This window comes from Neophocaena asiaeorientalis, unplaced genomic scaffold, assembly GCF_003031525.2.
Source record: "Neophocaena asiaeorientalis asiaeorientalis breed wild unplaced genomic scaffold, Neophocaena_asiaeorientalis_V1.1 scaffold657, whole genome shotgun sequence".
NCBI lineage: Eukaryota > Metazoa > Chordata > Mammalia > Artiodactyla > Phocoenidae > Neophocaena > Neophocaena asiaeorientalis.
The window spans coordinates 979,701-1,006,462 of record NW_020172727.1 but is presented as its reverse complement, the minus strand read 5'-3'; the positions used below and the strand labels follow the sequence as shown (position 1 = coordinate 1,006,462).

The 26,762-nt window shown below is 43.7% G+C and overlaps 1 protein-coding gene across 6 annotated transcripts in view; it reads right to left on the bottom strand.

Annotated features, from left to right (window-relative positions):
- Window positions 1–26,762, bottom strand: part of CTPS2 (CTP synthase 2) — a 105,570-nt gene that overhangs the window by 2,505 nt on the left and 76,303 nt on the right. For 4 of the 6 annotated variants that reach the window (XM_024740305.1, XM_024740306.1, XM_024740308.1 and 1 more), the window contains 3 exons: window positions 18,359–18,414; window positions 16,394–16,490; window positions 11,558–11,702 (listed from right to left, as the gene is read on the bottom strand). In XM_024740305.1, the coding sequence (XP_024596073.1) occupies window positions 11,558–11,702; window positions 16,394–16,490; window positions 18,359–18,414 (298 nt within the window). Of the gene's footprint in view, window positions 1–11,557; window positions 11,703–14,543; window positions 14,597–16,393; window positions 16,491–18,358; window positions 18,415–26,762 lie in introns of those variants that run through there. The other 2 variants (XM_024740307.1, XR_003002590.1) reach the window with 2 other exon arrangements.

Genomic DNA, 26,762 nt, shown 5'->3' with positions numbered 1-26,762 from the left:
AGAAGAAATGAAGGTCAAGGATGTTCAAGTGACTCGCTAGGCACACAGCTCGTTCAAGGTGGGACCAGGATCCCCATCGTGCTAACCCAGGCCACAGGCTCAAGTCGAAGCTGTGTGCTGCAGTGGGCCCCACAGGGCATGTACCCTGACACCACAAGTGAGAAGGTCCAAAGGGCCAAGGGAACTCCACTTTCTCAAGTATCTCAAGCTTCCTTCCCCACCTCCGAGCCCATGGAGGAGTGGGGTGGGCCCACATCCTCACCCCCACACTCCTGGTTGTACTGGTTATTAGCCACATGCCTGAGAGTCTAGAAAAAAGTAGTAACGATACCTACCACCTCATCAAAATGTTATGAGGGCCGAAAGAGAATGCATAAACGTGCTCTGAAATTATATGAAAATGTGAGCTGTTGCTGTTTATGGGGGCTATGTGTTTACAACATGGCATCTCTCAAAAAGTCATGGAAATATAAAGAAGCGGCGAAAACCGCCAAGTGCATGATTTTCAGAAGTCTTTCCTGTACCAAGAATAATTCCCTACCCACTTCAGCAAGTGGACTTGGGTGGGTCTAACCTAATGGCTCTCATTTCCTGTCTGCTGGCTGTCAGCCCCAAACTCTGCCAAGGCATCAAAATGGTACAGGTTGAGTCTAACAAAGGGGAGCTCCAAGGCGAATGACGGTTCACTAACTTTCTTCCGTATGTGTTCAGGGGCGGAGGTGGAACAACCACATAAACCACAACACCCAAGAACGGAATTCTCAAAATAGGCAATGCTGCGAAATAAACATGCTGCATTTATGGCATTCATGCTCCAGCAAAACACAAGTGCTAGAAACACAATTCCACATGCGGGACAGCAGTGGTTCCTGCACATCCAATAAAATGTGGGTGCTGCTCTGTGCCATGTAAGACTTAGGGCTTCATTTTCGTTTCACACAGAACGGACTTAAGTCATAAGATACTTATCGGGGCATATTTTCACTTAATTCGAGACGTCTCAGCTCTATCTTAAGACAACCTGTCTTTTAAAATAACCTCTGTACATACACACACACACACACACACTTCTCAGTGGGGAGAGTTATTAGATATTAGGGTCTTACGTGTTAAATTTTTTGAAATGCCGCAGAATACAGAACTATTCGTGTGTGCCTTGTTACCTTTGAGGAGCAGAAAATTTTAAACCTGCACTGTCCGATGTGGTAGCCACGAGCCACAGTAGCTATCTAAATTTAAATCAACTAAAACCAAATAAAATTTAAAATTCCACTCCTCGCGTGTACACACTGAGCCACACTTCACCTGCTCAACAGCCATGTGTGGTTGGCAGCTGCCATATTGGACAGTGCAGATTATAGAACATTTCCATCACTGCAAAAAGTTCTATTGGATAGCATTGATTTAAAATCAAATGAATGATGATTTAAAAAAAAAAACCATAATCACCATGCAGTGGTTCTCCTTATCACTCCCTAAGAAAGGTTTTTTTTAAGGTCTGGCTATGTACAGTCAAAATCACAGCAACTCTCTCTCATACATGCATGTACCCCCCAAATAACGGAAGCACTCTTCTTAAAAAAGTTTTTTACTGTACTATTTCTTACAAGACAAAATCAAAATCACCAGCAGCAACGCAAGGGAATCGCTATCCTTAAACACTGGCTGGACTTACAAGACTTGACCGCCATGGTCTACATGCGGTTCTTTGACAAACAAAAGGCTTGTCATAGTCAAGTTTGTTTGTCCAAGACTCCTGGTTCCTAATAAATTCCCAATATAAGAAAACATATATTCCAAGGCACCAGGGCAAGGGTAGAGTAATGTCTCGTATAGTCCACCTTCTTTGCTACCCTGATGAAGCCATTAAACCATTTCTTCTCCATTAACAAAAAGAGGTGGTCGGAATTTAAAAAAAATTTAATAGCATACTTAAGATTCCCAGCATGCATACATTCCTATAACACTTTATATCAAAATCCATCTCATATGGAGAAAGCATGTTTTAAAACAGGTTTCCATGCACACAGTTTCCCGCAAAGCATTGTTATTGCTATGCTTCCTTCCTTCTCAAAGAGCCCCCGGAAGCCATAAAATATAAGAGCAATGGAATAAAAACTTAGTATGCTGTGAATGAGTTTTGCATTGAATAGTAAACGGTAGAACACAACCCTAGCAGGGCGTTAAAAGCACAGTAGTCTATATCTCTATTAACTCCGTCCCTGGCTGGCACCACGTCATCTGCAGGCAGTGAATCACGATCAATAAAGAGCACCTTTTAAGCAACGTTTAATCCCTGACGGAAGGCATACTCAAATGGGGTTTATCAGCAGTACTTTACAAGAAAAAGTCTCCAGGCATGGTTTTGGAGTCCAACAATAAGGGAGGGGGGCTGTTTTAAAGATGTTTAAAAGAACTGTCAAAAAAGAAAGCAAAAAAGAATATTTTTTTCCAGTTCACTTTTGCTTGAAATGTAACGAAGGAGGAAAAGTAGTATTTTTATATCAGCTGAAAGTTTACAAAGCACCATCTCAACTGTTCCTCACAGCAACCCTAAAGGATGAAGATCCTGAGGTTTAGGACTGGGGACTTGGAAAAAAATTACCCAGTAAGTGGCAGATCCAGAAAACAAACCCATAGCACCCGCTCTACTTGCCCACACAGTCCCCACAAAAATAAAATATTTGCACCTTATACTGCAAGAATGGCCCCTGGCAACATCAACCATGTAGCCCAAGAGTTAAAATAAAAAGGAAGGTGATTCCAAGTTTAGAACAGTGCTGGAAAATGCACATTAGATTCACACAGGAGAAAAAGAGTATCTTACTCTCCTAGTCAAATAGAAAGAGACACCCAAAGTGGGATAAGGACGCCTTAGAGGGAGAAATGCACACTCTATATATAATCAGCGGAGAGGCCACACCCACCTCTGATGCCCACCATCAGTAACAATTTGGGGAACCAGCATCCTAACAGGCTACAGATTGGCATTCCCTTCTCGCTAAGCACTTCAGGAATGTATAACAGGAGCCAAGGGAGACGTGAGAGCTGAAGCCAAAGCACTAAACCCTCTGGGGGAGTTCAGGCTGTTCCGTAGGGATTTGTGGGCATTTTATGCTGTGAGTCAAGAGAAGCCATTTAGAGATTCAAGGTCCAAAATAATGCAGGAAGAGCATTCTGCCAGCAGAAGATGGACTGAGAAGAGGAAAGCTGGAGGCCTGGAGACCAGCTAGGAGGCTTTGAGTAGGCAAGAGATGAAGGAGACGGGAACTAAGGTGAAATTAATAATAGCACAATAATAATTCCCATTTAATTTCCTACCATAGACCAGGCACTGTGCTAAGTGCTTTCCATTTAGAATAAAACGTACCCTTCATCACTACCATGTGAAGTGAGTACTATTACCATCCCCTTTTTATAAAGACTATCTTAGCTGGGGGTCTGTATCTGAGGACCCCTAGAAGAATATCGATGGATTCGATGGATGGGAGGCTTCTGGGATATGAATACCGTTCCAATTGCTATGTGTGTGCAGTCTTCCAGGAGGTGGGTCCACAGCTTTCATCACTTTCTTGGAAGGTGATTTGTCAGCCTCAAAATGTAGAGAACCATTATACTACCCGATGAGTCCCCCAGGACAGGGTGTGTGTTCTTATTGGACTTGCAGTTGATTCTCCTGCACCCAGCACCATGGTTGGGATGGCGTGAGCTCCAGCACATGTGGCGCATTGAGCGGATGCTGAAGCACGCAGCCACCGAACAGCAAGAGCATCATGCAACTTGGAAAAACGTGTACGAGGTGTTCAGTTCAAAAGACAGGCTTTTGTAATTAATAAAGACTCTGTGGTGATGCTTTGAGAACATATGAATATCCTGTTTTCCGAAACCTTTCATCCAATGGTTTTGGCATCCACTGATGATCCTTATTTGACTCAGTTATTACATTGGGGGTTGCATCTACATTTCTTTTAATTGGCCTTCTGGGTTTTTTTGAGTATTATTATGGAATTTTTTAAAAATGTAATGTGTTATAATCCAATTTTGTCATTATTGTTTTTGATGTTCAAACTGTCCAAAGTGAGCCCCTTTCAAGTGGCTTCTTTGATCTTATACAAAATGCCCTCCCCCTTGGTTTTTGAACTCTCCCTTCCTTTAAGTCTAGCAATACATTCTGGGCTCATCTTGTACTTTCCCTGACCCAGACCTGAAACCAAGCATTTCTTCCAGGAGCCCTAGTTCATTTCAGTGGGGGATGGTATTTTAGAAACTAAAATGGAAAAAAATGTTTCTTTACAAAAGAGACGTCCACACAGTCACTACCTTAACCAGGTGATAAACTCAGCACCATCCACCGTGTGACAGCAGAGGGAAGGTTATGTGCCTTACATGTCTCCTGACGTGTCTGTATAAAGTCTAAAACAGCCCCAATGAAACATTCTTCCCAAAATGTCTAACCTGATTCTAATCATGAGAAAACAATCAGATGAATCCAAATTCTGGTCATTGCTACAAGACAATTGGCCTGGCCTCTTTATTAAAGTCAATGTCATGCAGAACTGAAAACGAGAGGGTGATTTACCCAGATTAAAAGAAACTAAGGAAACATAACCAAATGAACCTCAAATTGAGCACTGATTACATTTTTTTGATTTCAAAAAAAAGCTAAAGATACATTTGGGGATAAATGGAGAAATTTAAATATGGACTGGAGGGCTTCCCTGGTGGCGCAGTGGTTGAGAGTCCGCCTGCCGATGCAGGGGATGCGGGTTCGTGCCTCAGTCCGGGAAGATTCCACATGCCACGGAGCAGCTGGGCCTGTGAGCCATGGCCACTGAGCCTGCGTGTCCGGAGCCTGTGCTCCGCAACGGGAGAGGCCACAGCAGTGAGAGGCCCGCGTACCGCAAAAAAAAAAAAAAAAGCACTGGATATTAAATGATGTCACTGAATTAATGTTAATTTTCAGTGTGTGAAAATTTTCAGTGTGTGAAAATTTTAGGTGTGATCATGATACTGCATTTACGTAAGAAAATGTCTTCAGTTTTAGAAAATGAATGATAAAGTATCTAGGAGTGACGTGCTATGATGTTTGCAACTTATAAATGATTCAGAAATATGTATATACACAGAGAAAGAGAGAATCAAATGTGGTAAAAGGGCAACAGTTGATGAATCTAGGCGAAAGGTTTACAAGTATTCACTGTACTATTCTTTCATCTTTTCTGTAGACTTGAAAGTTTTCAAAATAAAAGAATCAGGAGAAATACACACACACTCACTATTATGATTACAAGCATGAAATGAGTCATTTACGGATATGGACTAAAGACTGGAAGGAAAGACTCAAAAGCGAGCACAGTGACTATATTAGGTTTATGGATCCTTTTCCCTTTTTTTCCCAATTTTCTGTAATGCCTCAGCTAGAAGTCCACAGAAAACAAAATCTTCCCAGGCTGGAAGCCAGCATGTCACTTAGAACGAAAAGCCCAGGACTCACAGGAGAGAGACCAGAGACAATGGCGAAGGAAATGGGTGCCTTTGCTCCCTGACTGCTGCCGAGATTCAAAGAGAAAAGTGAAGAGGGAAGCCTGAGCTTGCAGGAGAGAAGGGACTCAGATCCCAGGAGCACACCCGGGCTCAGGAAATGGAAGGCGCTGACTCCAGCTCTGTACTTCCTTTAAGGACCCTCCGATTATGAAGTAGTTTCAACTTCTGAGTTTGGTCTGAAACGATCAAGCTAATACAGTGCATTGTGGAGTTAACGTCCCTCCTCTTTCTGTATCGGCCTGCCTCCTGTCTCGCCACGGAAAGATGATTTCTCTGCATAAGAGATAGTATGTATTGGGTGGAGACATGGAATCTAAGATCCTAAAACCTAGAATAAAATGCTACTCACGTGTCTTAAGATTACGGTTTTATATTTTAAAAACATGTTTCCCAAAAGAGCTGCATTTCTGGGAACTGTTGACTGAACTCCATCTCGTTTCTTGCTTTCAGGCATAAAACACATAGAACAAGCACTATCTAAGCACAAGAGTTTTACTCTGACCTGACAGAGGGGCATGATAAATGTTGGAATCATAAAAACTGGAGGTCGTTCCTGACCTCGCTGTGGAGTGATTGCACCTCAGGGCCTTGCAGGGCAGCCCCAGAGACACGCAGACTGAAAAACAACCTATGAACTTTAGACTCCCATCGCTCTTCTCTTTCCAGTTGCTTAAAAATGGAATTCTGAAACAACAAGGTCCTACTGTATAGCACAGGGAACTATATTCAACATCACATAATAAACCATAATGGAAAAGAATATATATATAAAACTGAATCACCTTACTGTACACCAGAAACTAACACAACATTGTAAATCAACTATACTGCGATTTAAAAAAAAAATGGAATTCTGGACAGAGATCCTGTGCTTTGTTTCTAGATACTGAAAAACCTGCAATTATAAGAACCTTTGGATATCCTATTTAGTATAAATCTACAATTTTTTATTACAATTACATGAAGCAGTCTCATTCTATCACATCATACACCGCAAAGCCACGCAGATTTGTGGATACCGTTTAAACATGGGACAAATTATATTTAGACACCAGGGGAGAGACCTCAGCAAGGAATTACAATGATTTATTTAATGGACCATAATTTCCCATTGGATTTCTTTATTCTAAAAATGGTTTATTAGACTTGTGCAAAAGAGTTAACACAGCAGGCCTGAGGCTGCCATCTTCAGAAGGGCCTGCTTGCTGGGGAACTTAGCTTTCAGAACGTTTTCTCCATTACTAACTGATAAGGTCATTTCACTGGGCCTAGGCTGTTTGTACAAGCAAGGTGATTTGTGGTGAGTGCTTGCTATCCTTCTGGGAGCCTGGAATTTGGGTGGTTGCTAGACAGAGAATGCCCATGTGACCAGTCTCCTATAGAAACTCTAAACTCTTAAGTGTCAAATGGGCTTCTCTGGGCATAAACATTACACGCTGCATTTTTACTGCTGGAGGGAGGGTGAGCTCTGTGTGACCTCTCAGAGGAGGGAGAGAACATAGGAAACCTGCAGATAGATTTCTCCAGACTCTACTTATGCCTCGTTCCCTTACTGAGCCAGCTGTATATGCTTACTCTGTCACTGAAATGAATTTTAGCCATGAGTACAACTACATTCTGATTCCTTCTAGTCAATCATCGAATGTGTGGGTGGTCTTGGGGGACCCCCAAAACAAGACTTAGTTTGATTTTGCAAGTACTTCTGCGTAGCTTATAAAAACCTAAAAAAAAAATTTAAATACTATCCTAAAACTACTATGCCTGGGGGCTTCCCTGGTGGCGCAGTGGTTGAGAGTCCGCCTGCCGATACAGGGGACACGGGTTCGTGCCCCGGTCCGGGAAGATCCCACATGCCGCGGAGCAGCTGGGCCCGTGAGCCATGGCCGCTGAGCCTGCGCGTCTGGAGCCTGTGCTCCGCAATGGGAGAGGCCACAGCAGTGAGAGGCCCGCGTACCGTAAAAAAAAAAAAGAAAAAACTATTATGCCTCTTGAACAGACCACCACAGGTGGTAGACCTGGTCTTCGTAACTGCTGCCATTCTATAGATACCAGAGTAGCTGAGAGTTCAGCTCACCAGCTCTAGATCCCAAAATAATATTCTTACTGCAACTTCCCAGGCAATAAAAGATAAATGTTCTCCACGAAGCAGAAAGCAAAGGTTAGAGCCCAGGTGTATTTGCTCAAAGCCAAGGATTTTTTTTTTTTTTTTTTACATTGTGGGTTTTAAAGACATCAGCTGCACACGTGCCATACATTTAAATAATATCAGCCAATTTCTGGGAAAGGAAGTCATTAGTCTAGTGTTCATATTTCTTGACACATTTGTTTAGGATTGATTACAGACAGTAATCTTGTTTGACAGAAATACAGTCCCAACTCAGCTCACATTAGAGCCTGGCCATCAAAGCAGTTATTTGCTTTTCAGTGCTCACTAACACCATGGAACCAGGCAGAGAAGAGCTGAAGTGCAAGGTTCCTCTGGAATCCTAGGGTCTGCCACTGGATTAATTATGGGCACCATTCTTAGTTGGAAAACCCCCTGCAAGGTGTCAAGATTATACTAGACTATACCCTCCCCTGCTACCTACATTTAGTACTGTAATGGGTAGTAAGCAACCACTGCATGCTAGGGAGCCAGGGAGACCAAGATAAATAAGATGCTGGCTGCTCTTAAGGACCACACCAGCTGGTGGCTGATAGACAGGAATTCTCTGACCACCATGGAAGCCTGCTAGTCAGCTGTGATCCCAATCCCAGCATCAGAGTCTTGTTAAGAGATCTTTCCTTTCTTTCTGAGACACTGTGCCTCGCTCAGCAGTTGCTGGCAAGCAGTCACTTTTCTCAGAAACTACTGGTGAGCTTTACCCAGAGACCACCAGGCCCCAGGCAAGAACTGGCGGGCCAGCCAGCACACAGGTGGGCCGACCACACAAACCAGACGCCATTTCTATATTAGTTGATGCTTGCAAACAACCAGATAGTTATGCATGAACGATTTTGTGTGCGTTATTTCTCCCAGCCATCTCACTTGTTCCACCGTCATCCTCCTTTCACGTGTGAGCACCTGAAATAATGGAGACAATAAAGTGTTTGGGAAGGGACAGAGCATATATCCAACATGGGACCACACTGGAATGTCCAATCTGCTGTGTAAGCCATGCAGGCTCACAGCACAGGAAGCTCATCTTCATTTGCAATCTCATGCAGAACCAGGCCACGTGAGCCAGGCAAAGTGGAGCTGAAGCTCCACTGAAGTAGGGAAGCTGAAGCAGGGAAGAGCCTGGAAACATCCCCCCCTCCCCGCCCCAATCCCAGTCTCTTCCTCTGTCTAATCCTCATGGCAGCCTGGATTCCAGCTCCACAGGCACGGTGTGAAAACCACTGCACTGGTTCAAGAGTGCAGGGAGTGATCAGTAATTCATTAAGAGACCCAACATGCAAAATATGTAAAGCTATTCCCATCTGAACACACAGTTAAAGGAAATGCTAGAGAGCTGTGAGTCTCTCCTAGCAGGTAATATCGCAAACAAGCAGGCTTGTGTAACAAAGCACACGTAGACACACCACACAGCGATCCTGGCAGTCCTCAAATGCAATATCGCCAGGCTCATTTGCTAGGATGAGGGTCCACAACGGTAATCTTCTAAACAAGATGTATCCAGTTATTGCGGTAATAACCCCTACCTAAGAACATGATTCTGGCTAGTTCCCTTCACTTTGAAAGTTATTACATACAATATTCTTAGATGAGAGGAAGTAAAGATGTAAATACTCCCCAAATGAGTATTTAAATATAAAGAAATATATATTAACAAAAATAAACAAATGGGACCTAATCAAACTTATAAGCTTTTACACAGCAAAGGAAACCATAAAAAAACCCAAAAAGACAGCCTACAGAATGGTAGAAAATATTTGCAAATCATGCCACGGACAAGGGCTTAATCCCCAAAGTATACTAACAACTCATATAAGTCAACCAAAAAAAACAAACAAACAACCCAATTGAAAAATGGGCAGAAGACCTAAATAGACATTTCTCCAAAGAACACATACAGATTGCCAACAAACACATGAAAAGATGCTCAACATCACTAATCATTAGAGAAATGCAAACTGAAACTACCATGAGCTATCACCTCACACCAGTCAGCATGGCCATCATTAAAAAGTCTACAAATAACAAATGCTGGAGAGTGTGTGGAGAAAAGGGAACTCTCCTACACTGTTGGTGGGAATGTAAATTGGTGCAGCCACTAGGAAAAACAGTATGGAGGTTCCTCAGAAAACTAAAAATAGAGTTACTATATGATCCAGCAATCCCAGTCCTGGGCGTATACTTGGACAAAACTATAATTCAAAAAGATACCTGCACCTCTATGTTCATAGCAGCGCTATTCACAATAGCCAAGACATGGAAACAACGTAAATGTGCACTGACAGATGAATGGATAAAGAAGATGTGGTACATAAATACAATGGAATATTACTCAGCCATAAAAAAGAACAAAATAATGCCATATGCAGCAACAAGGAGGCAACTAGAGATTATCATACTAAGTGAAGTAAGTCAGAAAGAGAGAGACAAATACCACATGATATCACTTACATGTGGAATCTAAAATATAGTACATATGAACCTATCTACAAAACAGAAACAGACTCACAGACATAGAGAACAGACTTGTGGTTGCCACGGGTAGGGGGGTGGGGGTGGGGGTATGGAGAAGGGTGGATTAGGAGTTTGGGGTTGTTAGATGCAAACTATTACATTTAGAATGGATAAACAACGAGGTCCTACTGTATAGCACAGGGAACTATATCCCATCTCCCGGAATAAACCATAATGGAAAAGAAAATTTTAAAAAGAATGTATATACATGTATAACTGAGTCACTTAGCTATACAGCAGAAATCAGCACAACATTGTAAATAAACTATACTTCAATTCAAAAAATTTTTAAAAAGAGAAACCATAAAAGTGCTAGTGGAAAACAAATGGGTAATTATTTATATAATAATCTTTTGATAGGGAAAGACTTTAGGCAGGATACTAAAGACATCATCCACAAAAGTAAAAGATCTGACCACATATAAATAAAAAATACATGAATAAGGACTACATAAAGTCTTTATTTAAAACTTTAGGGAAAATAAAAACTAAGATAAAACTAACAAAAAGTAATGAAAGCCATTAACAACTTAGAAAAAAAACAAAATCACTTTGAAAAAGTATGTGTAACCTAACAAAGGATTAATGTCCTTTATATATAAAGAGCTTACCAATCATTAAGAAAAAAGGAGGGGATTTCCCTGGTGGCACAGTGGTTAAAAATCCTCCTGCAAATTCAGGGGACACAGGTTCGAGCCCTGGTCCGGGAAGATCCCACATGCCGCAGAGTAACTAAGCCTGTGTGCCACAACTACTGAGCCTGCGCCCTAGAGCCCGTGAGCCACAACTACTGAAGCCCGCGTGCCCAGAGCCCGTGCTCCACAAGAGAAGCCACCGCAATGAGAAGCCCACACACCGCAACGAAGAGCAGCACCTGCTCGCCACAACTAAAGAAAGCCCAAGCACAGCAACGAAGACCCAATGCAGCCAAAAATTAATTAATTATTTTTAAAAAAGAAAAAGGATAATAGCAAAAGGAAAAATAGGGCAAAGGATATGAACAGGCTATTCATAAAACAAAAGGCCAATAAACATATAAAATATGCATATATATTTATTAATCAAAAAGTCAACAAAAGAAAATCCCTTTTTTAACCTATCAAAATGACAAAAATCTCTAAAACAATACTCAGCATCAGCCTGATTTTGAAAGCTGACACATTACCACTGTAGATGTGATTAAATCATTTTCACTAAGAGAAAAAAGTATGCTTGTTAAGAGGGGAAAAAAATGATTCTCCACTTTTTAAAAAAATCCTACAATGATATTAAATTTTATGAGAAACCTAAGATGTTGATAACTGCATCTCAAGTCACTGCTAAGAACTGTAAGCTAGTTACCTGGAAGACAGCTTGCATCCCTGAAGGAGGTAGGCATTCAGAGTCCCAGTTGCCGCAAGTAATAGCCCCAGGTATGGAGGGGAAGGCTTCATTGGCCTCGAAGAAAACTCAGGATGGAATTGGACACCGACAAAATAGGGGTGATCTGAAATGAGAATAATCATAATGCAATTGAAGCAGATAAATGTGAGAACAGCTTTAAAGGTCTTCTTATCTTTACATAAGAAAACTCATTAAATGGTAAGATGATTATTTAACTTGTTACCATCATAGCCAGTTACTTTCATGATCCAACTTGGTAGCAGAATTTCACATTGCAAAACACATCACATTAATAAGAGATCCAGCATTTTATTTGTGCAAGGTGTTAGAGAGTGAGCAAAGTTAAGCAAAAGTTTTTGAATGGGAAGATGATCTGCTTTCTCCAAATCTGCCCGCTATCTAGACCCTTCACAGAGGTACAGTGGTTCCATTTCCATGGGTGGGGCCCAGGGCAGGCCACCCTAAAATATGCCTAAATGGCATATTGATTATTTTGAATTAAAGTTACTTAAGATTGAGCTGATGGGGACTTCCCTGGTGGTGCAGTGGTTAAGAACCCGCCTGCCAGTGCAGGGGACATGGGTTCGAGCCCTGGTCCGGGAAGATCCCACATGCCGCGGAGCAACTGAGCCCGTGCGCCACAACTACTGAGCCTGCGCTCTAGAGCCCGCGAGCCACAGCTACTGAGCCCACGTGCCACAACTACTGAAGCCCGCGCACCTAGAGCTCGTGCTCACCAACAAGAGAAGCCACTGCAATGAGAAGCCTGCGCACCGCAACGAAGACCCAACGCAGCCAAAGATAAGTAAATGAATTAATTAAAAAAAAAATTGAGCTGATGCAAGAGGGACGCTTTGACACACACCCCACCTAGTCTCCTGAAAGCAGGAAGTAAATCTCTCTTGTGAAAGGTGTACTTCCTGCCTCTGAAGTGGAAGGATACCCTTATCACCAGAGACAGGGAATTTGGGCAGAGAAGCCTATAGAAACACATCTTGTGACTTCTTAATTTACTACCCAAGCCCAAACTTTGTTTAGATTCTTCACTAATTAAGCACCCAAAGCCTAAGTTTCTTTGTCCTGTTAATTCCTCACATATTTATTGTTTCTTTGTCTAAAAAGTATAAAGGCTGCCTGCTGTGGCTGCTTCTTAGGTCCCATTTCTATGAGACCTCCGTCTGCATGCGTTAAAATTTATTTTTCTCCTGCTTATCTGTCTTGGGTCAACTTTATTATTAGTCTAGCCACAAGAACTCAAGAGGGTAGGGGGGAAAGGTCCCCTCCCAGCACCCTGGTATCCTCATACTTAAGGCTAACTGTAAGTCACTCTTTCTCTTAGATGGCTTCAGGCCATTTTCCACAAGGTCTCCTTTCCCAAGGGATGGGTCCCCTGGGAATGCACCATGTATAACTGCTTTTCTAGTCACAGCTCTGGGCTGGATATTAATCGTGGATAGCACCATGAAGCTGAACAGGCACTCATGTTTCAGCCGATGCCAAGGTATCTCTTGGGATGAAGAGTCTCCAAGTGATAAAAGGATGCCCTTTCAAGATGTTAATGGTGGTTATGGCTCAAGGGGTGAGAGTTCAAGATATTTTTATTTTCTCCCTTGTATTGATACTTCTCTGTATCGTGTGAACCTTTACAATGAACACATATTTCTTACATTATCAGAGGGCAAATAAAGCTATTATACATTGAGGGTTGTAAGAAGTCCCTATATGAGCAATTCAAGTTCTCCTAGATGTAATAGGAACAGAAAAGTAGCTTTTCTCAGGTATCAGAAATCCCTTGTTTGGGAATGGTAAAAATTAAAGGGCAATATTTCCAAATCTGGGTAGAAATTTTCTAGGATTACAAATTCCTCTCCCCACTCAGAACTCTCAAAAACTATGTTTATTCCCAGATTAGGAAGCAACTCCTAATTAGAGATTGGGCAACTCTCTAATCCCATAATTGCTATAGTCAAAGCATGGTCAGTATGTATTCCTTACTTTAAAAATCGTTTTAATGGCCATATACATATCAAACTGAAGATGATAAAATACAAGTTTTATAGGAGGAAGTAAATATAACTTTAAATCTTTCAATGAGATGCTTTATCAAGTGATCTGAAAGTCTAGTACGGAATTCAAAATCACAAATCCCCACCACTTACTACTGAAGACCCAAAGCTACTGCTCAGTAGTAAGGAAATGATGACTGAACGGCAATGTCCACTCTCTTAAGGTCATCATTTAAAGCTTATCTCTCATCCTAATAAAATAGGTAGCAGGCTAGCAGAGTGTTCTCATCTAATGGTTATGGAACTTTAGAACAGGAAAGGACTTCAGAAGTAGGGTAAATGTCCAGGTACAGACGCAGAAGCCTGGAGAAGCTTTGTCCTGTTCCTGGTCGGCTAGCTGGGGTTTCAGCTTCCATCGTCTGACTAGCTCACGCCTCCGTTTGCACCCGTGGGGCCAGATGTGTCCTGGGGCGCTCACTGCCCGCTTCAGAAGCTTTGATGTAAGATCACCATTTGTTCTCTTCTGCAAAGGATTGATCTTTCAATTCTCAAATGATGATGACGATGATCCTTCTCCTATTTTGAGTCTTCTTTATAAAATAGTGGCAGTATCAGAGAGTAGTTTTTCATGTTTGTTTTAATTTTTACTCCTTACTTAACTAAATAAAAGTTGGAAACCTGAAAAAAAAATAATAAAGCTTTGCTACACAAAATGGTAGCCCCTGGCCACAGGTGACCATTTAATAAACTCACTCAAATTAACTGAGCACATTTCAAGTGCTAAATAGCCACACACATATCCAAGAAGAAGCCTCCTTGAATTAGAATAACATTCAGGTATGAAAGCTTGGTGAGAGGAAGGCCACCTTCTCCCAGGAAAGCGTCCCCTCAAGAAAAGAAGAAGAGAAACCATCTGCCCTTAGAAAGGAAAACAATACCTGTTTAAATTAAAGATGTGATGGATCTTGCAGCACAGCATCTAGGGATGTCTCTGAAAGAAGCCGACAATAATTGTGCTTTTGTACCACTAGAGACAGAAACTAAGCAACGGATCGTGTCATAGCCAGGGAAAGAATATTTGAACGAATGGATCGTTGCTCTGAATCACTTTACCCAAAAAATCCAATATGAGGAAAGAGACTAAAACTTTTTATTTTGATGATGCTCTATCAGTCAAAGTATTTTTTAAATAATGCTCTTAATTGCTTTGAAACAAATTCTGACATTATACTAATCTCAAGCTTTGTTGTTCCTTTTAGAACTCCTTCAGGAATGTAGTGATTCATGGATGTGATAAGGGTAGCTAAGATCAAAATGTTCTGGGAACTTTTCCTTAATAAAATGAATTCCCTTGCAGTCAGCTTTTTAAAAACTGCAAGGTTTTACAGCAGGTCTCATTTCCTTTCCAACCCACATGAAATTTGAAAGTGTCAGTGGGAAACTAAATCCTTGCGATGAAGACGCTTCTAAATGCTTGCTGGTAATAATGAGAGACAGGAGAATTAAAAAAAGAGAATAAGGACTTGAACAAAGTAAACAAATAGTCATTTGCATAAGAAATTTCTCTGCCCTCTCACATGCCAGCCTTAAGAGACTTCAACACCAAACAGTGATCCACACTATAACAATTGTAAATGATGGGCATTTCCATCAGAAGGACTACAGAAAATACATCCTCATATTCTAATTTAAAACTTCAGGCATGGATTGATAATCTTAAGTGGAATGTCCAATGAAAACAAGAAGAACAATAAAATCCCACAGAGGTGGTGGCAGAAGGAGGCTCCGACCTGGTTTAGCTCCAGCCCCGCCAGGGACTGGCTGGACGGCCCTGGCAGGTTGCTTAACCTCTCTGCACTCGGGTCTCCTTCTCCATAAAGTAGGAATAACATCACCTGCCTTGTAAGTTACATAAGGCACGTAGAGTCCCTAGCCAGGGGTCTGGTGAGAAGCATCTAGTGAGTACACACTCAGTGTCCACTGCTTGCCTTCTTTCTGGGTCCAGGTAACATGCTACAGTGGCCAAAGAAGCCTTTGCCAACTTCAGTACTCCTCCCTGCTCGGGACTTCTGAAGTACCTGAACAGTTGAGAGACAGAAAAGGAAAGGGACAGAGAAAAGGAATTTGAAGTAGAAGAACAGTGACGTGGACTAAAATGGAAAAAACAGTAGGAAAGTTAGAAGAAGAGTAAGTAGTTCGGGTTATCTGGAGCCTAAAGTATACAGATTGGAAAAGGTAGGTTCTAGAAAACGATGCTACCATTTTTAGAGTACCCTGTACACCCTAAGCATTCAATAACGAGGGTGGTTTATCTAACAAACTATTGTCACATGTGCTGCACAGTCAGTCACCAGTAGTGAGGGGGGCACTGGGCCATTCTTCCTCAGAGGAGGGAGAAAGCAGAATGCTACTCAACAGTGGGCTGCCTGCCTTTCCCAGAGCGTCTAACCCAGAAGCTGCAACAAGAGACACCCCAGGGAGGGGGCAAGGACGCTAGGAAGCATACTACTGGTAGATCTGGTAGGCTCCGAACACTGCATCATTTTATGGCAGGTTCACTCTAATAGGCCCCAAAATGATTAGTATTATAAGCAATCTAGCTTTTCATGCACTTTATATTTAGTGCATATTATTTCTATTTAGCTGCATATTTATTTCAAAGGAGAGAGGAAAAGGAGAGCAAATAAAATGGGTCTCAAGTTATATCTTTGTATGCTTACAGTCGACAAAGAGACAATAGCTCACCACAATCACCACAAAAATTTTCAAAAATGAAGAGCCCACTTACTTGCCAGTTCAATGATCTCCATCCTCTCCCCGTCGACATCCTGACCTACAAAACTTAAGTCATTATGCTCAAGTTGGTTGATCAGGCTAGGATTCACCTGGAAAAATAAGAAATTAAGTGTCTTTGGACAGCAGAGCAATGCAGACGTATCAGCTTATGAAAATGTCCTCCACCAACTGGGTGGATTTTCCATTTCGGTGATGCTCTAACTAGGAGTTAATTTCTATTTCTATTCAAATCTCAAAGCCTATTTTTAAATTCATGATGAACCTGAGAAATAGTTGGATCACAGCCCTTAAATTTGGGAGGCCCATCTTCTACTGTCCAAAATGAGTTTCAAAAAGTAGGACTGTGAGACTACATCAAACTAAAAACTTTCTACACAGCGAAGGAAACCATCATCAAAACAAGAAGGTGGGGAATTCCCTGGCAGTCCACACTTCCACTGCAGGGGGCGTGGGTTCAATCTCTGCTTGGGGAACTAAAGTCCCACAAGCCACGCAGCATGACCAAAACAAACAAACAAACAAAACAAGGCAACCTACTGAATAGGAGAAGATATTTGCAAATCACGTATCCGATAAGGGGTTAATATCCAAAATATATAAGGAACTCATACACCTCAACACCAAAAAAAAAAAAAAAATTAAAAATGGGCAGAGGATCTGAATGGACCTTTTTCCAAAGAAGACATACAGATGGCCAAAAGGTACATGAAAAGATGCTCAACATCGCTAAATATCAAGAAAATGTAAATCAAAACCACAATGAGCTATCACCTCATATCTGTGAGAAAGGCTATCATCAAAAATACAAGGAATAACAAATGTGGGAAAGGATGTAGAGAAAAGTCCTACAATGCTGGTGGGACTGTAAATTGGTACAGCCACTAAGGAAAACAGTATGGAGACTCCTCAAAAAATTAAGAGTAGAACTACCATATGACCTAGCTATTCCACTTCTGGGTACCTAGCCAAAGAACATGAAAACACTAATTCAAAAAGATGTTCACTGCAGCATTATTTACAATAGCCATGATATGGAAACAACGTAAGTGTCCACTGATGGATAAAGAAGATGTGAGATTATATATATATATATATATAGCAGTTGAACTGTTACTGGTTCACAAGTGGGCAGGTCATCTTAATTGACCCAATCAGGTTTAGGAGAGATGCATGTTGCCTCACTTGCCACTGGCAGCCATCTTACAACTATGAGGGAGACCAGCCTAAAGACAAAGCAGACACACAGAAAAGGGTAGGGCCAAGGGACTCCTAGACAAAGCAAGAGCCCTGATTGTACCATGCCTGGAGCCCGCCAAGCCTCTGGACCACCTATTACCTGAGATAACAAATTTCCTTATTGCTTAGGCTGGTATCAGTGAATAATGAGCAGGAATTTTGACTCTTCACAGTCAAAAGCAATGTAATTGGTACACCAATTAATCCCTGAACAGACAATTTGCATTTTGGGGAACGTAGGCTTCTCACGCGGCAATCTCAACAGTAACTCCTCTTCATCATGCGACACTAAGCTTCGTGCTCAATGTAGCTTCCAAGAGGCTCCCAGACCAAGAGTCCATCATGTGATACCCAGAGCCACATCCCTATCCCGAGAGGCATTTGGTTCAGAACATGCAAGTACCCTTTTCCCAACTCTGCCAAAATAAAGGGCAGGAGGTTCAGGATAAGGATAACAACTTTATCTCGGTCTAAGAGACAGCAGTTAGGGTAACAGAGAGCCCTGAAATGTCCCACGTGCAGATACTTAAAGATTTTGCCTTTGGAAAGCCAAGACCAGAGTCTCCCCACCCCTACCCGCCTCCTCTGGGAAATCTGGCACTTCTCCCCTGAGCCCTATGGACACCAGGCCGGACAGCTTCTCCAGAGGCCCGCTTGTGATCACTGGGGTCCCTCACACTAAGCATCTACATTCCACAGTAATTCAGTGTAACAGCCATACCTCATACCGATGTCTGTGTCTTTCTTCTATAAAAGGAACGTCACCATAAAGTTTCCCTGCAAAGATATGAAAGTGAAATGAATATTGTAGTAATCAGCTTTGGAACCACGTCCATGGCGTCTGTGGGGGGGAAATCTCTTTGCTCTCTATCCGTCTATCAGAGGCCTAAAAATGAACCAGACTCTAGATAGTAATCTCGATTCTCTTTTCCTGTAGGACAGCCATAGCTTCTTTGAAACCCCGAAGCAATTCTCAAGTAAGCCGTCAGCAGTGCACAGAGGGAAGCCCACCATGGACTCCAGCAGAGGCCCTCCTTTCATACGCCTGCCTGCAGAACGGAGAGCCCCAGTGACATCTGCACCATCACCACTGTGCAGATTCCCAACGGGGCTCACGTTACAAAAGAAGAAAATGAAACCAAGGGAAGGGAAACGAAAGCAAAGGACTTGCCCAAAGCCCCGCCCCGCTGGCCATGCCGTCCTGTCTGGGGCCCAGGCCTCCTCACTCCCGGCCCAACGCTTTCTCCACTACACCAGCCGCCTCTTCTTTCGCACGTGTGGTACTGGCCACACTGGTTTACACCCCACCTTAAAAATATGACTATCCTTTGACTAAAATTTGACCTCTAAGAATTTACTCCAGTAAACAAAAACGAGGACAGCGATGTAACCACTAAGATGTGACGTGCTGCGTTATTAGCAGGGGACAATCGGAAACCAGCATCACCTCAGGAACGGAGGGCTGCTGGCAGGAATGAGAGCACATCTCCACCTACAGTTCTCAACCAGGGGTGTGTGGCAGAGAATCACACGCGCGGCTGCTTAGACAGGCCCGTGTCGCAGCGGGGGCCACAGCCCAGGGCAGCATCTCGGGCACAGCCTGTCTGGCGATGGACACGGGGGCCAGTGGGACGCCCAGTGACCCCAGTGTGAGGTGGAGAGGAGCGGGGTCTGTCACCAGACACCTCTCAAGAACACAGGGCCCATAGAGCACGTAGAGAAGCAGGATGGCCAAGTGGGTCACAGCACTGGAGCAGGCACAGGGGCCGACGACTATTCCCTCCGCACCGGCTCTCAGCACGCAGACCCCAGGCTCACAGCCCGGGGACGGGAAGACCTGCCGACAGCGCTGGAACACATTGCCGAACCCCAGCAGAATCAGGAGCAGGGCTCGAGTCCACAGGCAGGGGATTGCCAGACTCTCCAAGGTGCCATCAAGGCCGCGGAACAGGATGTTTCAACCAAGAGACCGAATGTCTCACATCTCGCTTGAGCTTTTGACTTGGATACAGAAAACTCAAACTGGCTGTATTCTCTATGACTAAGTGTGATCAATTATCATGACTGAACTTCTACTTGCAATTCTGTGCATACAAACTGAGTTCCCTGGTGGCGATGTTAATGACAGTGAGGATTTAGGTATGTGCCTTGGAAGAAAAATGGGCATAGTGGGGGCAGGGAGCTCCTTTGAGAGAACTCCAACATGCCACTGCCAGGGGGTCATTCAAGACAGAGCCCTTTGTACTCAAACTATCGGTTCATAAAAATGAAAGAAAAACTGGAAGATGATAGCACAATAATGCCCAGTTGGAAAGAATGGAAACACTTATACCCTGAAGTTACAAGAAAAAGCAGTTGAAACATCTGGACCTAACTTTGAGAGGATTCTGATTCTCCTCTGACCTCTAACTTTGTCATTGATCTTTTCCTCCTAGAGTCCAAAATGTCTTCTCTCCTTCCTTCATTAGGACAGATGACTAAGCAAATCCAATAACAGAGCCTGCCAATACTAACAGAGATGGTGACAGAAATGGCCCAAACCTCCAAATTAGGATATAAGGAATTATGTCTGAGCCATCGGGACCAGCAGGATATTGCACGAACTTTTGAGCCTGCGTGGCTTGTGCCTGCTGCCTGGCTTAAGGCAGACTTTGTGCTTGCTATGAAATCCCAGAAGTGGCAGGAAGAGGGGAGATACAGTGACTCTGGAGCCAGAATGCCTGGCTTTATATTCCACTATACCATGTAATGGATGTGTGACTTGGGCAAATTACTGCACCTCTCTGCCTCAGCTTCCTCATCTGTAAAATGGGGGTGATGACAGCCTCTACTTCATAGCGTTGTCGTGAGGACTGAATAAATCAAAACACGTGAAACACTTAAAACAGTAAGTAAACCATGTGACTGGTATTGTTATCTCTAGACTATGAAATCCAAACAGAAAGAATGGAAGCTAGAACACAAGTTGTACAAGATAGGGACCCATCCCCTCAATTCTTGAGACCAGTGTCTAGCATATAAGCAGGTACTCGATACATATTTGTTTAATGAATGAAGCACATATATGGGGCAGGGGGTGTACGTGGTACACGATGAAACATGTTTTCAGAACTTTGGAAATGCTGTTTTGTGCATTCAAAATCTTTCTTAGTCACTGACAAATCTAACAAGAATGAATTTATGAAATTAATCCATTACCATATCCATGAAAAAAGAAAAAAATTTTAATTTCCATTAAAACTACATGTTGAGAATCAGCTCAGAGTGTTACCAGATGAAAACACCTGAAAATCGAAAACTAAGAATTCTCACTGCAGGGTCGCCCTGGCACCAGGAATTCTGATTTCGATGCTCTCAGGAGAGTGCCCAGGCACGTGGGTTTTTACAAAGCACCGAGTGACTCCCTGTGCAGTCCTCGTCAGTAACCACTGAGCCACAGTATCACTGAACGTGCTGTTGGGGGGACAATCAATGACAAGCGAGATGCTGGATGCTGCTGGACGCAGACTGTATCCAGCTGTGGACTGAAAAGACTAAGGGGTAGATATGCCATGTTGTTAGGAGCGCTTCTCTGGACGGATTTATTGAGCACACATGCCATGTGGTAAGCCTAGGCACAGGGGACATCCTCAACGATGACAAAGTGACATGGTCTTCCTTCCTGTCCTGGTCTTTTTGGAGACAAAAGAAAATGCAACAGAGATTAACTGCACATAAGCTTAATGTTCACTTAAGAAGCACATAGCAGCAAAGCTTTAGAGAAAGACCCCGATAAGGTCTTAGGACCTGCAAAATACTCTCAGTGTAGGCAGCAAGACACCAACAACGCATATAATAGCATCGTCGGACACAAAAACCCTGCCGAATTACACCTTCTCCTTCTCTAATTCGCTACTGGGTAGATTCTGTCTCATATATAATATATATTTAACCCACTAACGGTCCTGCCAATCCCCACCCTCCTGTTAATAATCCTAGCGTCTGAACCTGAACCTTTCTCTTTCCTTTTCAGAGCAAAAACTTCCCCCACAAAAAGCTATACAAGCTAGAAGGTGGAAACAACCCAAATGTCCATGGACAGGTGAATGGATAAACAACAATGGTATATACATGCAATGGAATATTATGCAGCCTTAAAAAGGAAGGAAACCCTGACACATGCTACCATATGGATGAACCTTAAGGACTTTATGCTAAATGAAATAAGTCAGCCACAAAAAGCAAATGCTACATGACTCCACGTATATGAGGCACCCGGAGTCATCAAATTCTTGGAGAGAGAAAGCAGAATGGTGGTTTCCAGGGGCTGGGGGAAGAGGAATCAGGAGTTGTCGTTTCATGGGTAAAATGTCTTAGTTTCGCAAGACGAAAAAGTTCTGGAGGTCAGCTCCACGACAATGTGAATATACCTAACACTTCTGAACTGTACACACAGAAACGGTTAAGATCACAAATTTTATGTTATGTGTGTTTTACAACTAAAATTTTAAAAAGTAAAAGGTAAACAGCCCCATGCTTGCCGCCACCACTCCCTCTTCCTCTGACTCCCCCTTTATCCAACACCCCCATCCCCGCCCTTTGCAACCCAGCTTTCATTCCTGTCATTTTACTGAACTACTCTCTAAAACCCAGCAGATCTGTCCTCAGTGAGGACTGGAGTAACGCCCCCATCCCCCATCTGTGACCTCTGCTCCTCTCTGGACTCCCCTTGCCCCGCCTCCCTGACCTGTGGCCTCCACTGGGGACAGCTGCCCACGTTTACACCCTCCCTTCCTCTCCCACCTTCACTCCCCGGGAAGCCGTCAGCTTCATTACCTCTCTCTCAGAGTACCTGCTGTGCTTTTGCACGAATATCTTTTAACTGCTGCACCAGTGTCTTAATTTGACTCACTTTTAAGACTGCCCAGAACCTTGCCCTGTACTAATTAGGCATTATAGGAGCTAGAGCTCTCTTTGTCTGTGCAAGGATTTGCTGGTGTTTGTCTAGAGATCCCAAGAGGCTGCCCAGAGTGCAGATTTTTGGTGTATTTGCCTTGCAGTGTCAGCAGACACATAGTTTTTAATTTTTAAATAAGTTGCCAACATTTAAGAATCAGAAGATTTCTCATAAAACTCTGGATTTCCAGATTCTCTTAAAAATTTAGAAGACTGGCAACAGTGAATCCACAGTCCTTCATGCAACTATGAGCTATAGCAGTTACTCCTTTGATGGGTCAAGTGCTTGTCAATTTGCCCCAGGCCCCACCACTCCCTATGGCCTCTCTAACTCTGAGGCCCACTGTAACTGCCATTGATTGTTGAGCTTAAGCCATGGCATTTCTCACACTTGGCTGTGTAACTCGTTCACATTCCCAACCGGGGCCTACTGGCCCAGCTGCTCAGTCCAAGGTTGATCCAGGGTCCTTCCTCAAGCCAAGCACCCGATTTCAACTGGCTTACAGAAGCCAGGGGTGGGCTCTTCACTCCCTGTTCTCCTCCACAAGACACTCCTCCTGAAACCTGCGGAAGCCTGTCTTGGGGCTCGCAGTGCGAGGAGGCTCAGCTCTGGGAGCTGTTTGGGGGTTTCTGTCCCCTCTTTGATTAAGGTCCAGCCATTTGGCAGAGTGAGGTGGTCAGGAGTTCGGGCTCTGAAATCAGCTCAGTGACTGTCTAACAAGTGACTTCGCCATGCTACGACACGGTTCTCGCGTGCAAAATGCGGCTGGGTCCCAGGGGTGTTGACAGGCATAACTGAAAAGGTGCCCATCGTGTCCTAGTGACCGATACTTAGAAAGTGCACGGTCCGGTATCTTTCTCCTTCTCCATTTTTTACTTTTGGATTTTAGCAGATCATTCCTTTAATTTTTAGAAAACATCTCATTTCTTTTAAGTATCTAAACTCCTCCCCTTACCCTAATTTTATTTTTCTCATTTTTTTAAACTCTTTTCTTAGATTTTCTGCATTCTTCTGCTAGACCATATTAGCAGGTTGGGGAGCCAGGAAACCAGAAGGGAGGGGCTTGAGAGAACCTGCAAGACAAAGGGGCTGCCTGCCCCCCACCCTTCGGCTCACCTCTCCTCCCCAGCCACTGGCCCCGTGAGAGCCCATTCTTAACACAGGCCACTAACTGAAGTTTATCCCGAGCTCTGAGAGAATCACAGGTCAATACAATAAACCCTCCCCATTCACGATCCCAGCATCGCACTGGAATAGTGCTTTCCTGTGCCAGGTGCTGTTCTAAGGACCCACGTGCATAGCTGATTTAGCCCTCACAAGGCCCCCACAAGGTAGCAGCTCTTCTGATGTCCATTTTCTAGATGCATAACTGAGGGTGAGCAGCTACACAGCCAGCAACTGAGAGCTGGGGATGGGGCGGTGTGACTCCAGGGGCTGGGTTGTAACCACCTCCCGAGTTCCCACAGGTGAAGTGCTCAGGACAGAGCTGGTCCAGTAAGGGGGATATAAATGCTTTAACCCCTTACAATTAAAGGAGCTATGTCCCAGACCTGTGAGCCCCCATATCCACGAATACACTTTGCTGGGAAAGCCCCAGCAAAAGGCAAGAAGCAGCCGGGGAGAGAGAGACCCCCAGTGTGGGCTGTCCACGGGGAGGCTGGCCCACTCCTCTCCCGAGGCCCACCACGCTCCTTTCAAACTCCTGTCTCAGCGCAACATGACCTTCTGGGTCCCTAACTCCCTGGTGATCTCTTTCAAACTGTTTTATAAATCACCTCATTAACCCAGCCAAGGTTTTTTGTGCGGCTGGTTTTTTCCTCAAACTTCCTAACAATCTAATCACACAAGGAACTAGAAGCTGTTTCTCTCTATCAACGCTTGGATAAGAGATAAGAAAGCACAAGCAGTTTTTCTAGCCTGAAAATTTCTTCCCCTTATCCGCCTGTCTTTCAGTTCTTTCAAACGTGAGATTAAACCACTCTGCATTTACAATGCCATGAATTTTACCCAGATTCTTAATACAGGGACTCACTCAATACCTTCCTAATTGGCCTCTTGCCTCTGTTCTCTCAAAACAAAAACCTCTTTCTCTTACAGTAAAGCAGAACCAAGCCTTTCAGTCAAGTCCTTCTCCTTGTTATGAGGAAATGCAGACAAGGTCCCCAAAAGGAACTAAGTCTTTTCCTAAACTATTCAATTTTCACCTGCTGCGTCCAGACAGCATCAACTCACTGTCCCCATGTCGCCTGCCCTGAGGATGAGGGTCACGTCAGAACTCTGATGGGAAATCACCAGGACCTGCTCTCCAGCCGTGCGCACTGCACAGCAGGGGGCTCCTAATTCCTTCCAATACATCATGCTGCGTCCGCCACTGGACCGGACACCCCTGGAGGGCAAAACAGCATCCACTCACCTTTAACGACCCCACGGCCCAGCCCCACCGTGCTCAGGGGCTGGCCCTCTCCCTCCTCTGCTTCCCCGAGTGCAAGGGTGCTGGTTTGGAGGGCAGAGTCACGCGGATTGCATACACAGTTTGGGACTGCTTTAAACTGGGTTTACTCTAGCGTTCCTACCAGCGCACACCCACACCAGACTGTGCAGTATTCAAACACGCTACCTGAATGGTCCCAATAACGTGTTCCTGCTGCTGGTGGCAGTTCGGTTCAAAGACCACACTTGGCACAGACAAAACAGGCTTCTTTTCCTGGATGTCTTAGCAACATACTTGGGACCTGACCAAAAAAATTAAGCCAGGGACCTATAATATTTTGGACACACTATCCAACAGGCTGTCAGCTGTCCCCTGAATGAACTCTGAACCTTGTCTGTATTGCTTTGTACTTCAGCATGTTCCCAGCTCTCACACTCAGTTGAGAGCCACAAGCAAAACAATAAAGTTTCTGAAGTCTTAAAACCCTCTCATACCAAAGTTCCTCGGTGCTCTCCCTGGCTCCCCTCTCACCTGAGCCTGACCCCCTCCATCTCTAGCCACACCTCAATCTAGATTTCTCACTCTTCAAAGCACCCCATTTAAGACTTAACCGCTAATGTAAAATAGATAGCTAGTGGCAAGCAGCGGCATAGCACAGGGAGATCAGCTCGGTGCTTTGTGACCACCTAGAGGGGTGGGATAAGGAGGGTGGGAGGGAGGGAGACGCAAGAGGGAAGAGATATGGGGACATATGTATAACTGATTCACTTTGTTATAAAGCAGAAACTAACACACCATTGTAAAGCAATTATACCCCAATAAAGATGTTTAAAAAACAAAAAAGACTTAACTGCTTTGTACCATATCCCCCTGCTTTTCAAAAGTCATCTAATGAGTTAATCAACCAAGTAATGGTATCACTATAAGTAGACAAGTCCTACCATCTACATTCCCAGATAAAATGTGTGTGGTTTGTAAACTGAGGCATAATTTACATGCAATAAAATATACACATCGGAAGTGTTTGACAAGTTTCAAAATCCTGAAATGTGTGTTTAAAGATAACGTGAGAAGAGCAGCCGAGGCCTGTCCCCCCCACCCACCCATGGCGAGCTGTTCCACCTGTGGGCCCTCCGCTTGCTCAGGTGAACAGTACAAAGGCTGGACCAAACGGCTTCTGAAAGCCGTCTTGGCCTTACTCTGTCACTACATAGGGTATTTAGGCAGGCAAGTGGACAAGTGGGGAGATGTCCTTGAACGCCCCCCAGGAGGGTAGCAGCCTTGCAGCCTTGGCCTCTTGCTTCAGCCTGTGCTTCTTTTGTTCAGATGGGGTTTCTGTAAGCCGTGGCAACCCCAAGGCAGGACAGGATTCCCCTTTGTTCAGCTCTCGAACTAAGAATGGTTTTTACATTTTCAGATGGTTAAAAAAAAACAAAAGAAAAAGACTGTTTCATGATGCATGAAAATTACATGAACTTCACATTTCAGTGTCCATAAATAAAGGTTCATTGGAACACAACCATGCTCATTCACTTGCATATTTGCCTATTGCTGCTTTCACACTACAACACAGAGTTGAGTAGTTGCATCAGAGACCATATGGCTCCAAAACTGAAAATATTTACTATCTGGCCCCTTACAGAAAAAGCTTACCAACCCTTGCTTTAGACCATCTAGGTAAGAGACTCTGGGCTGGTATACCTCTCTCTTCCCATATTAAGTGCTGGTGGAGACTTCAGACATGGGTGGTATACAATC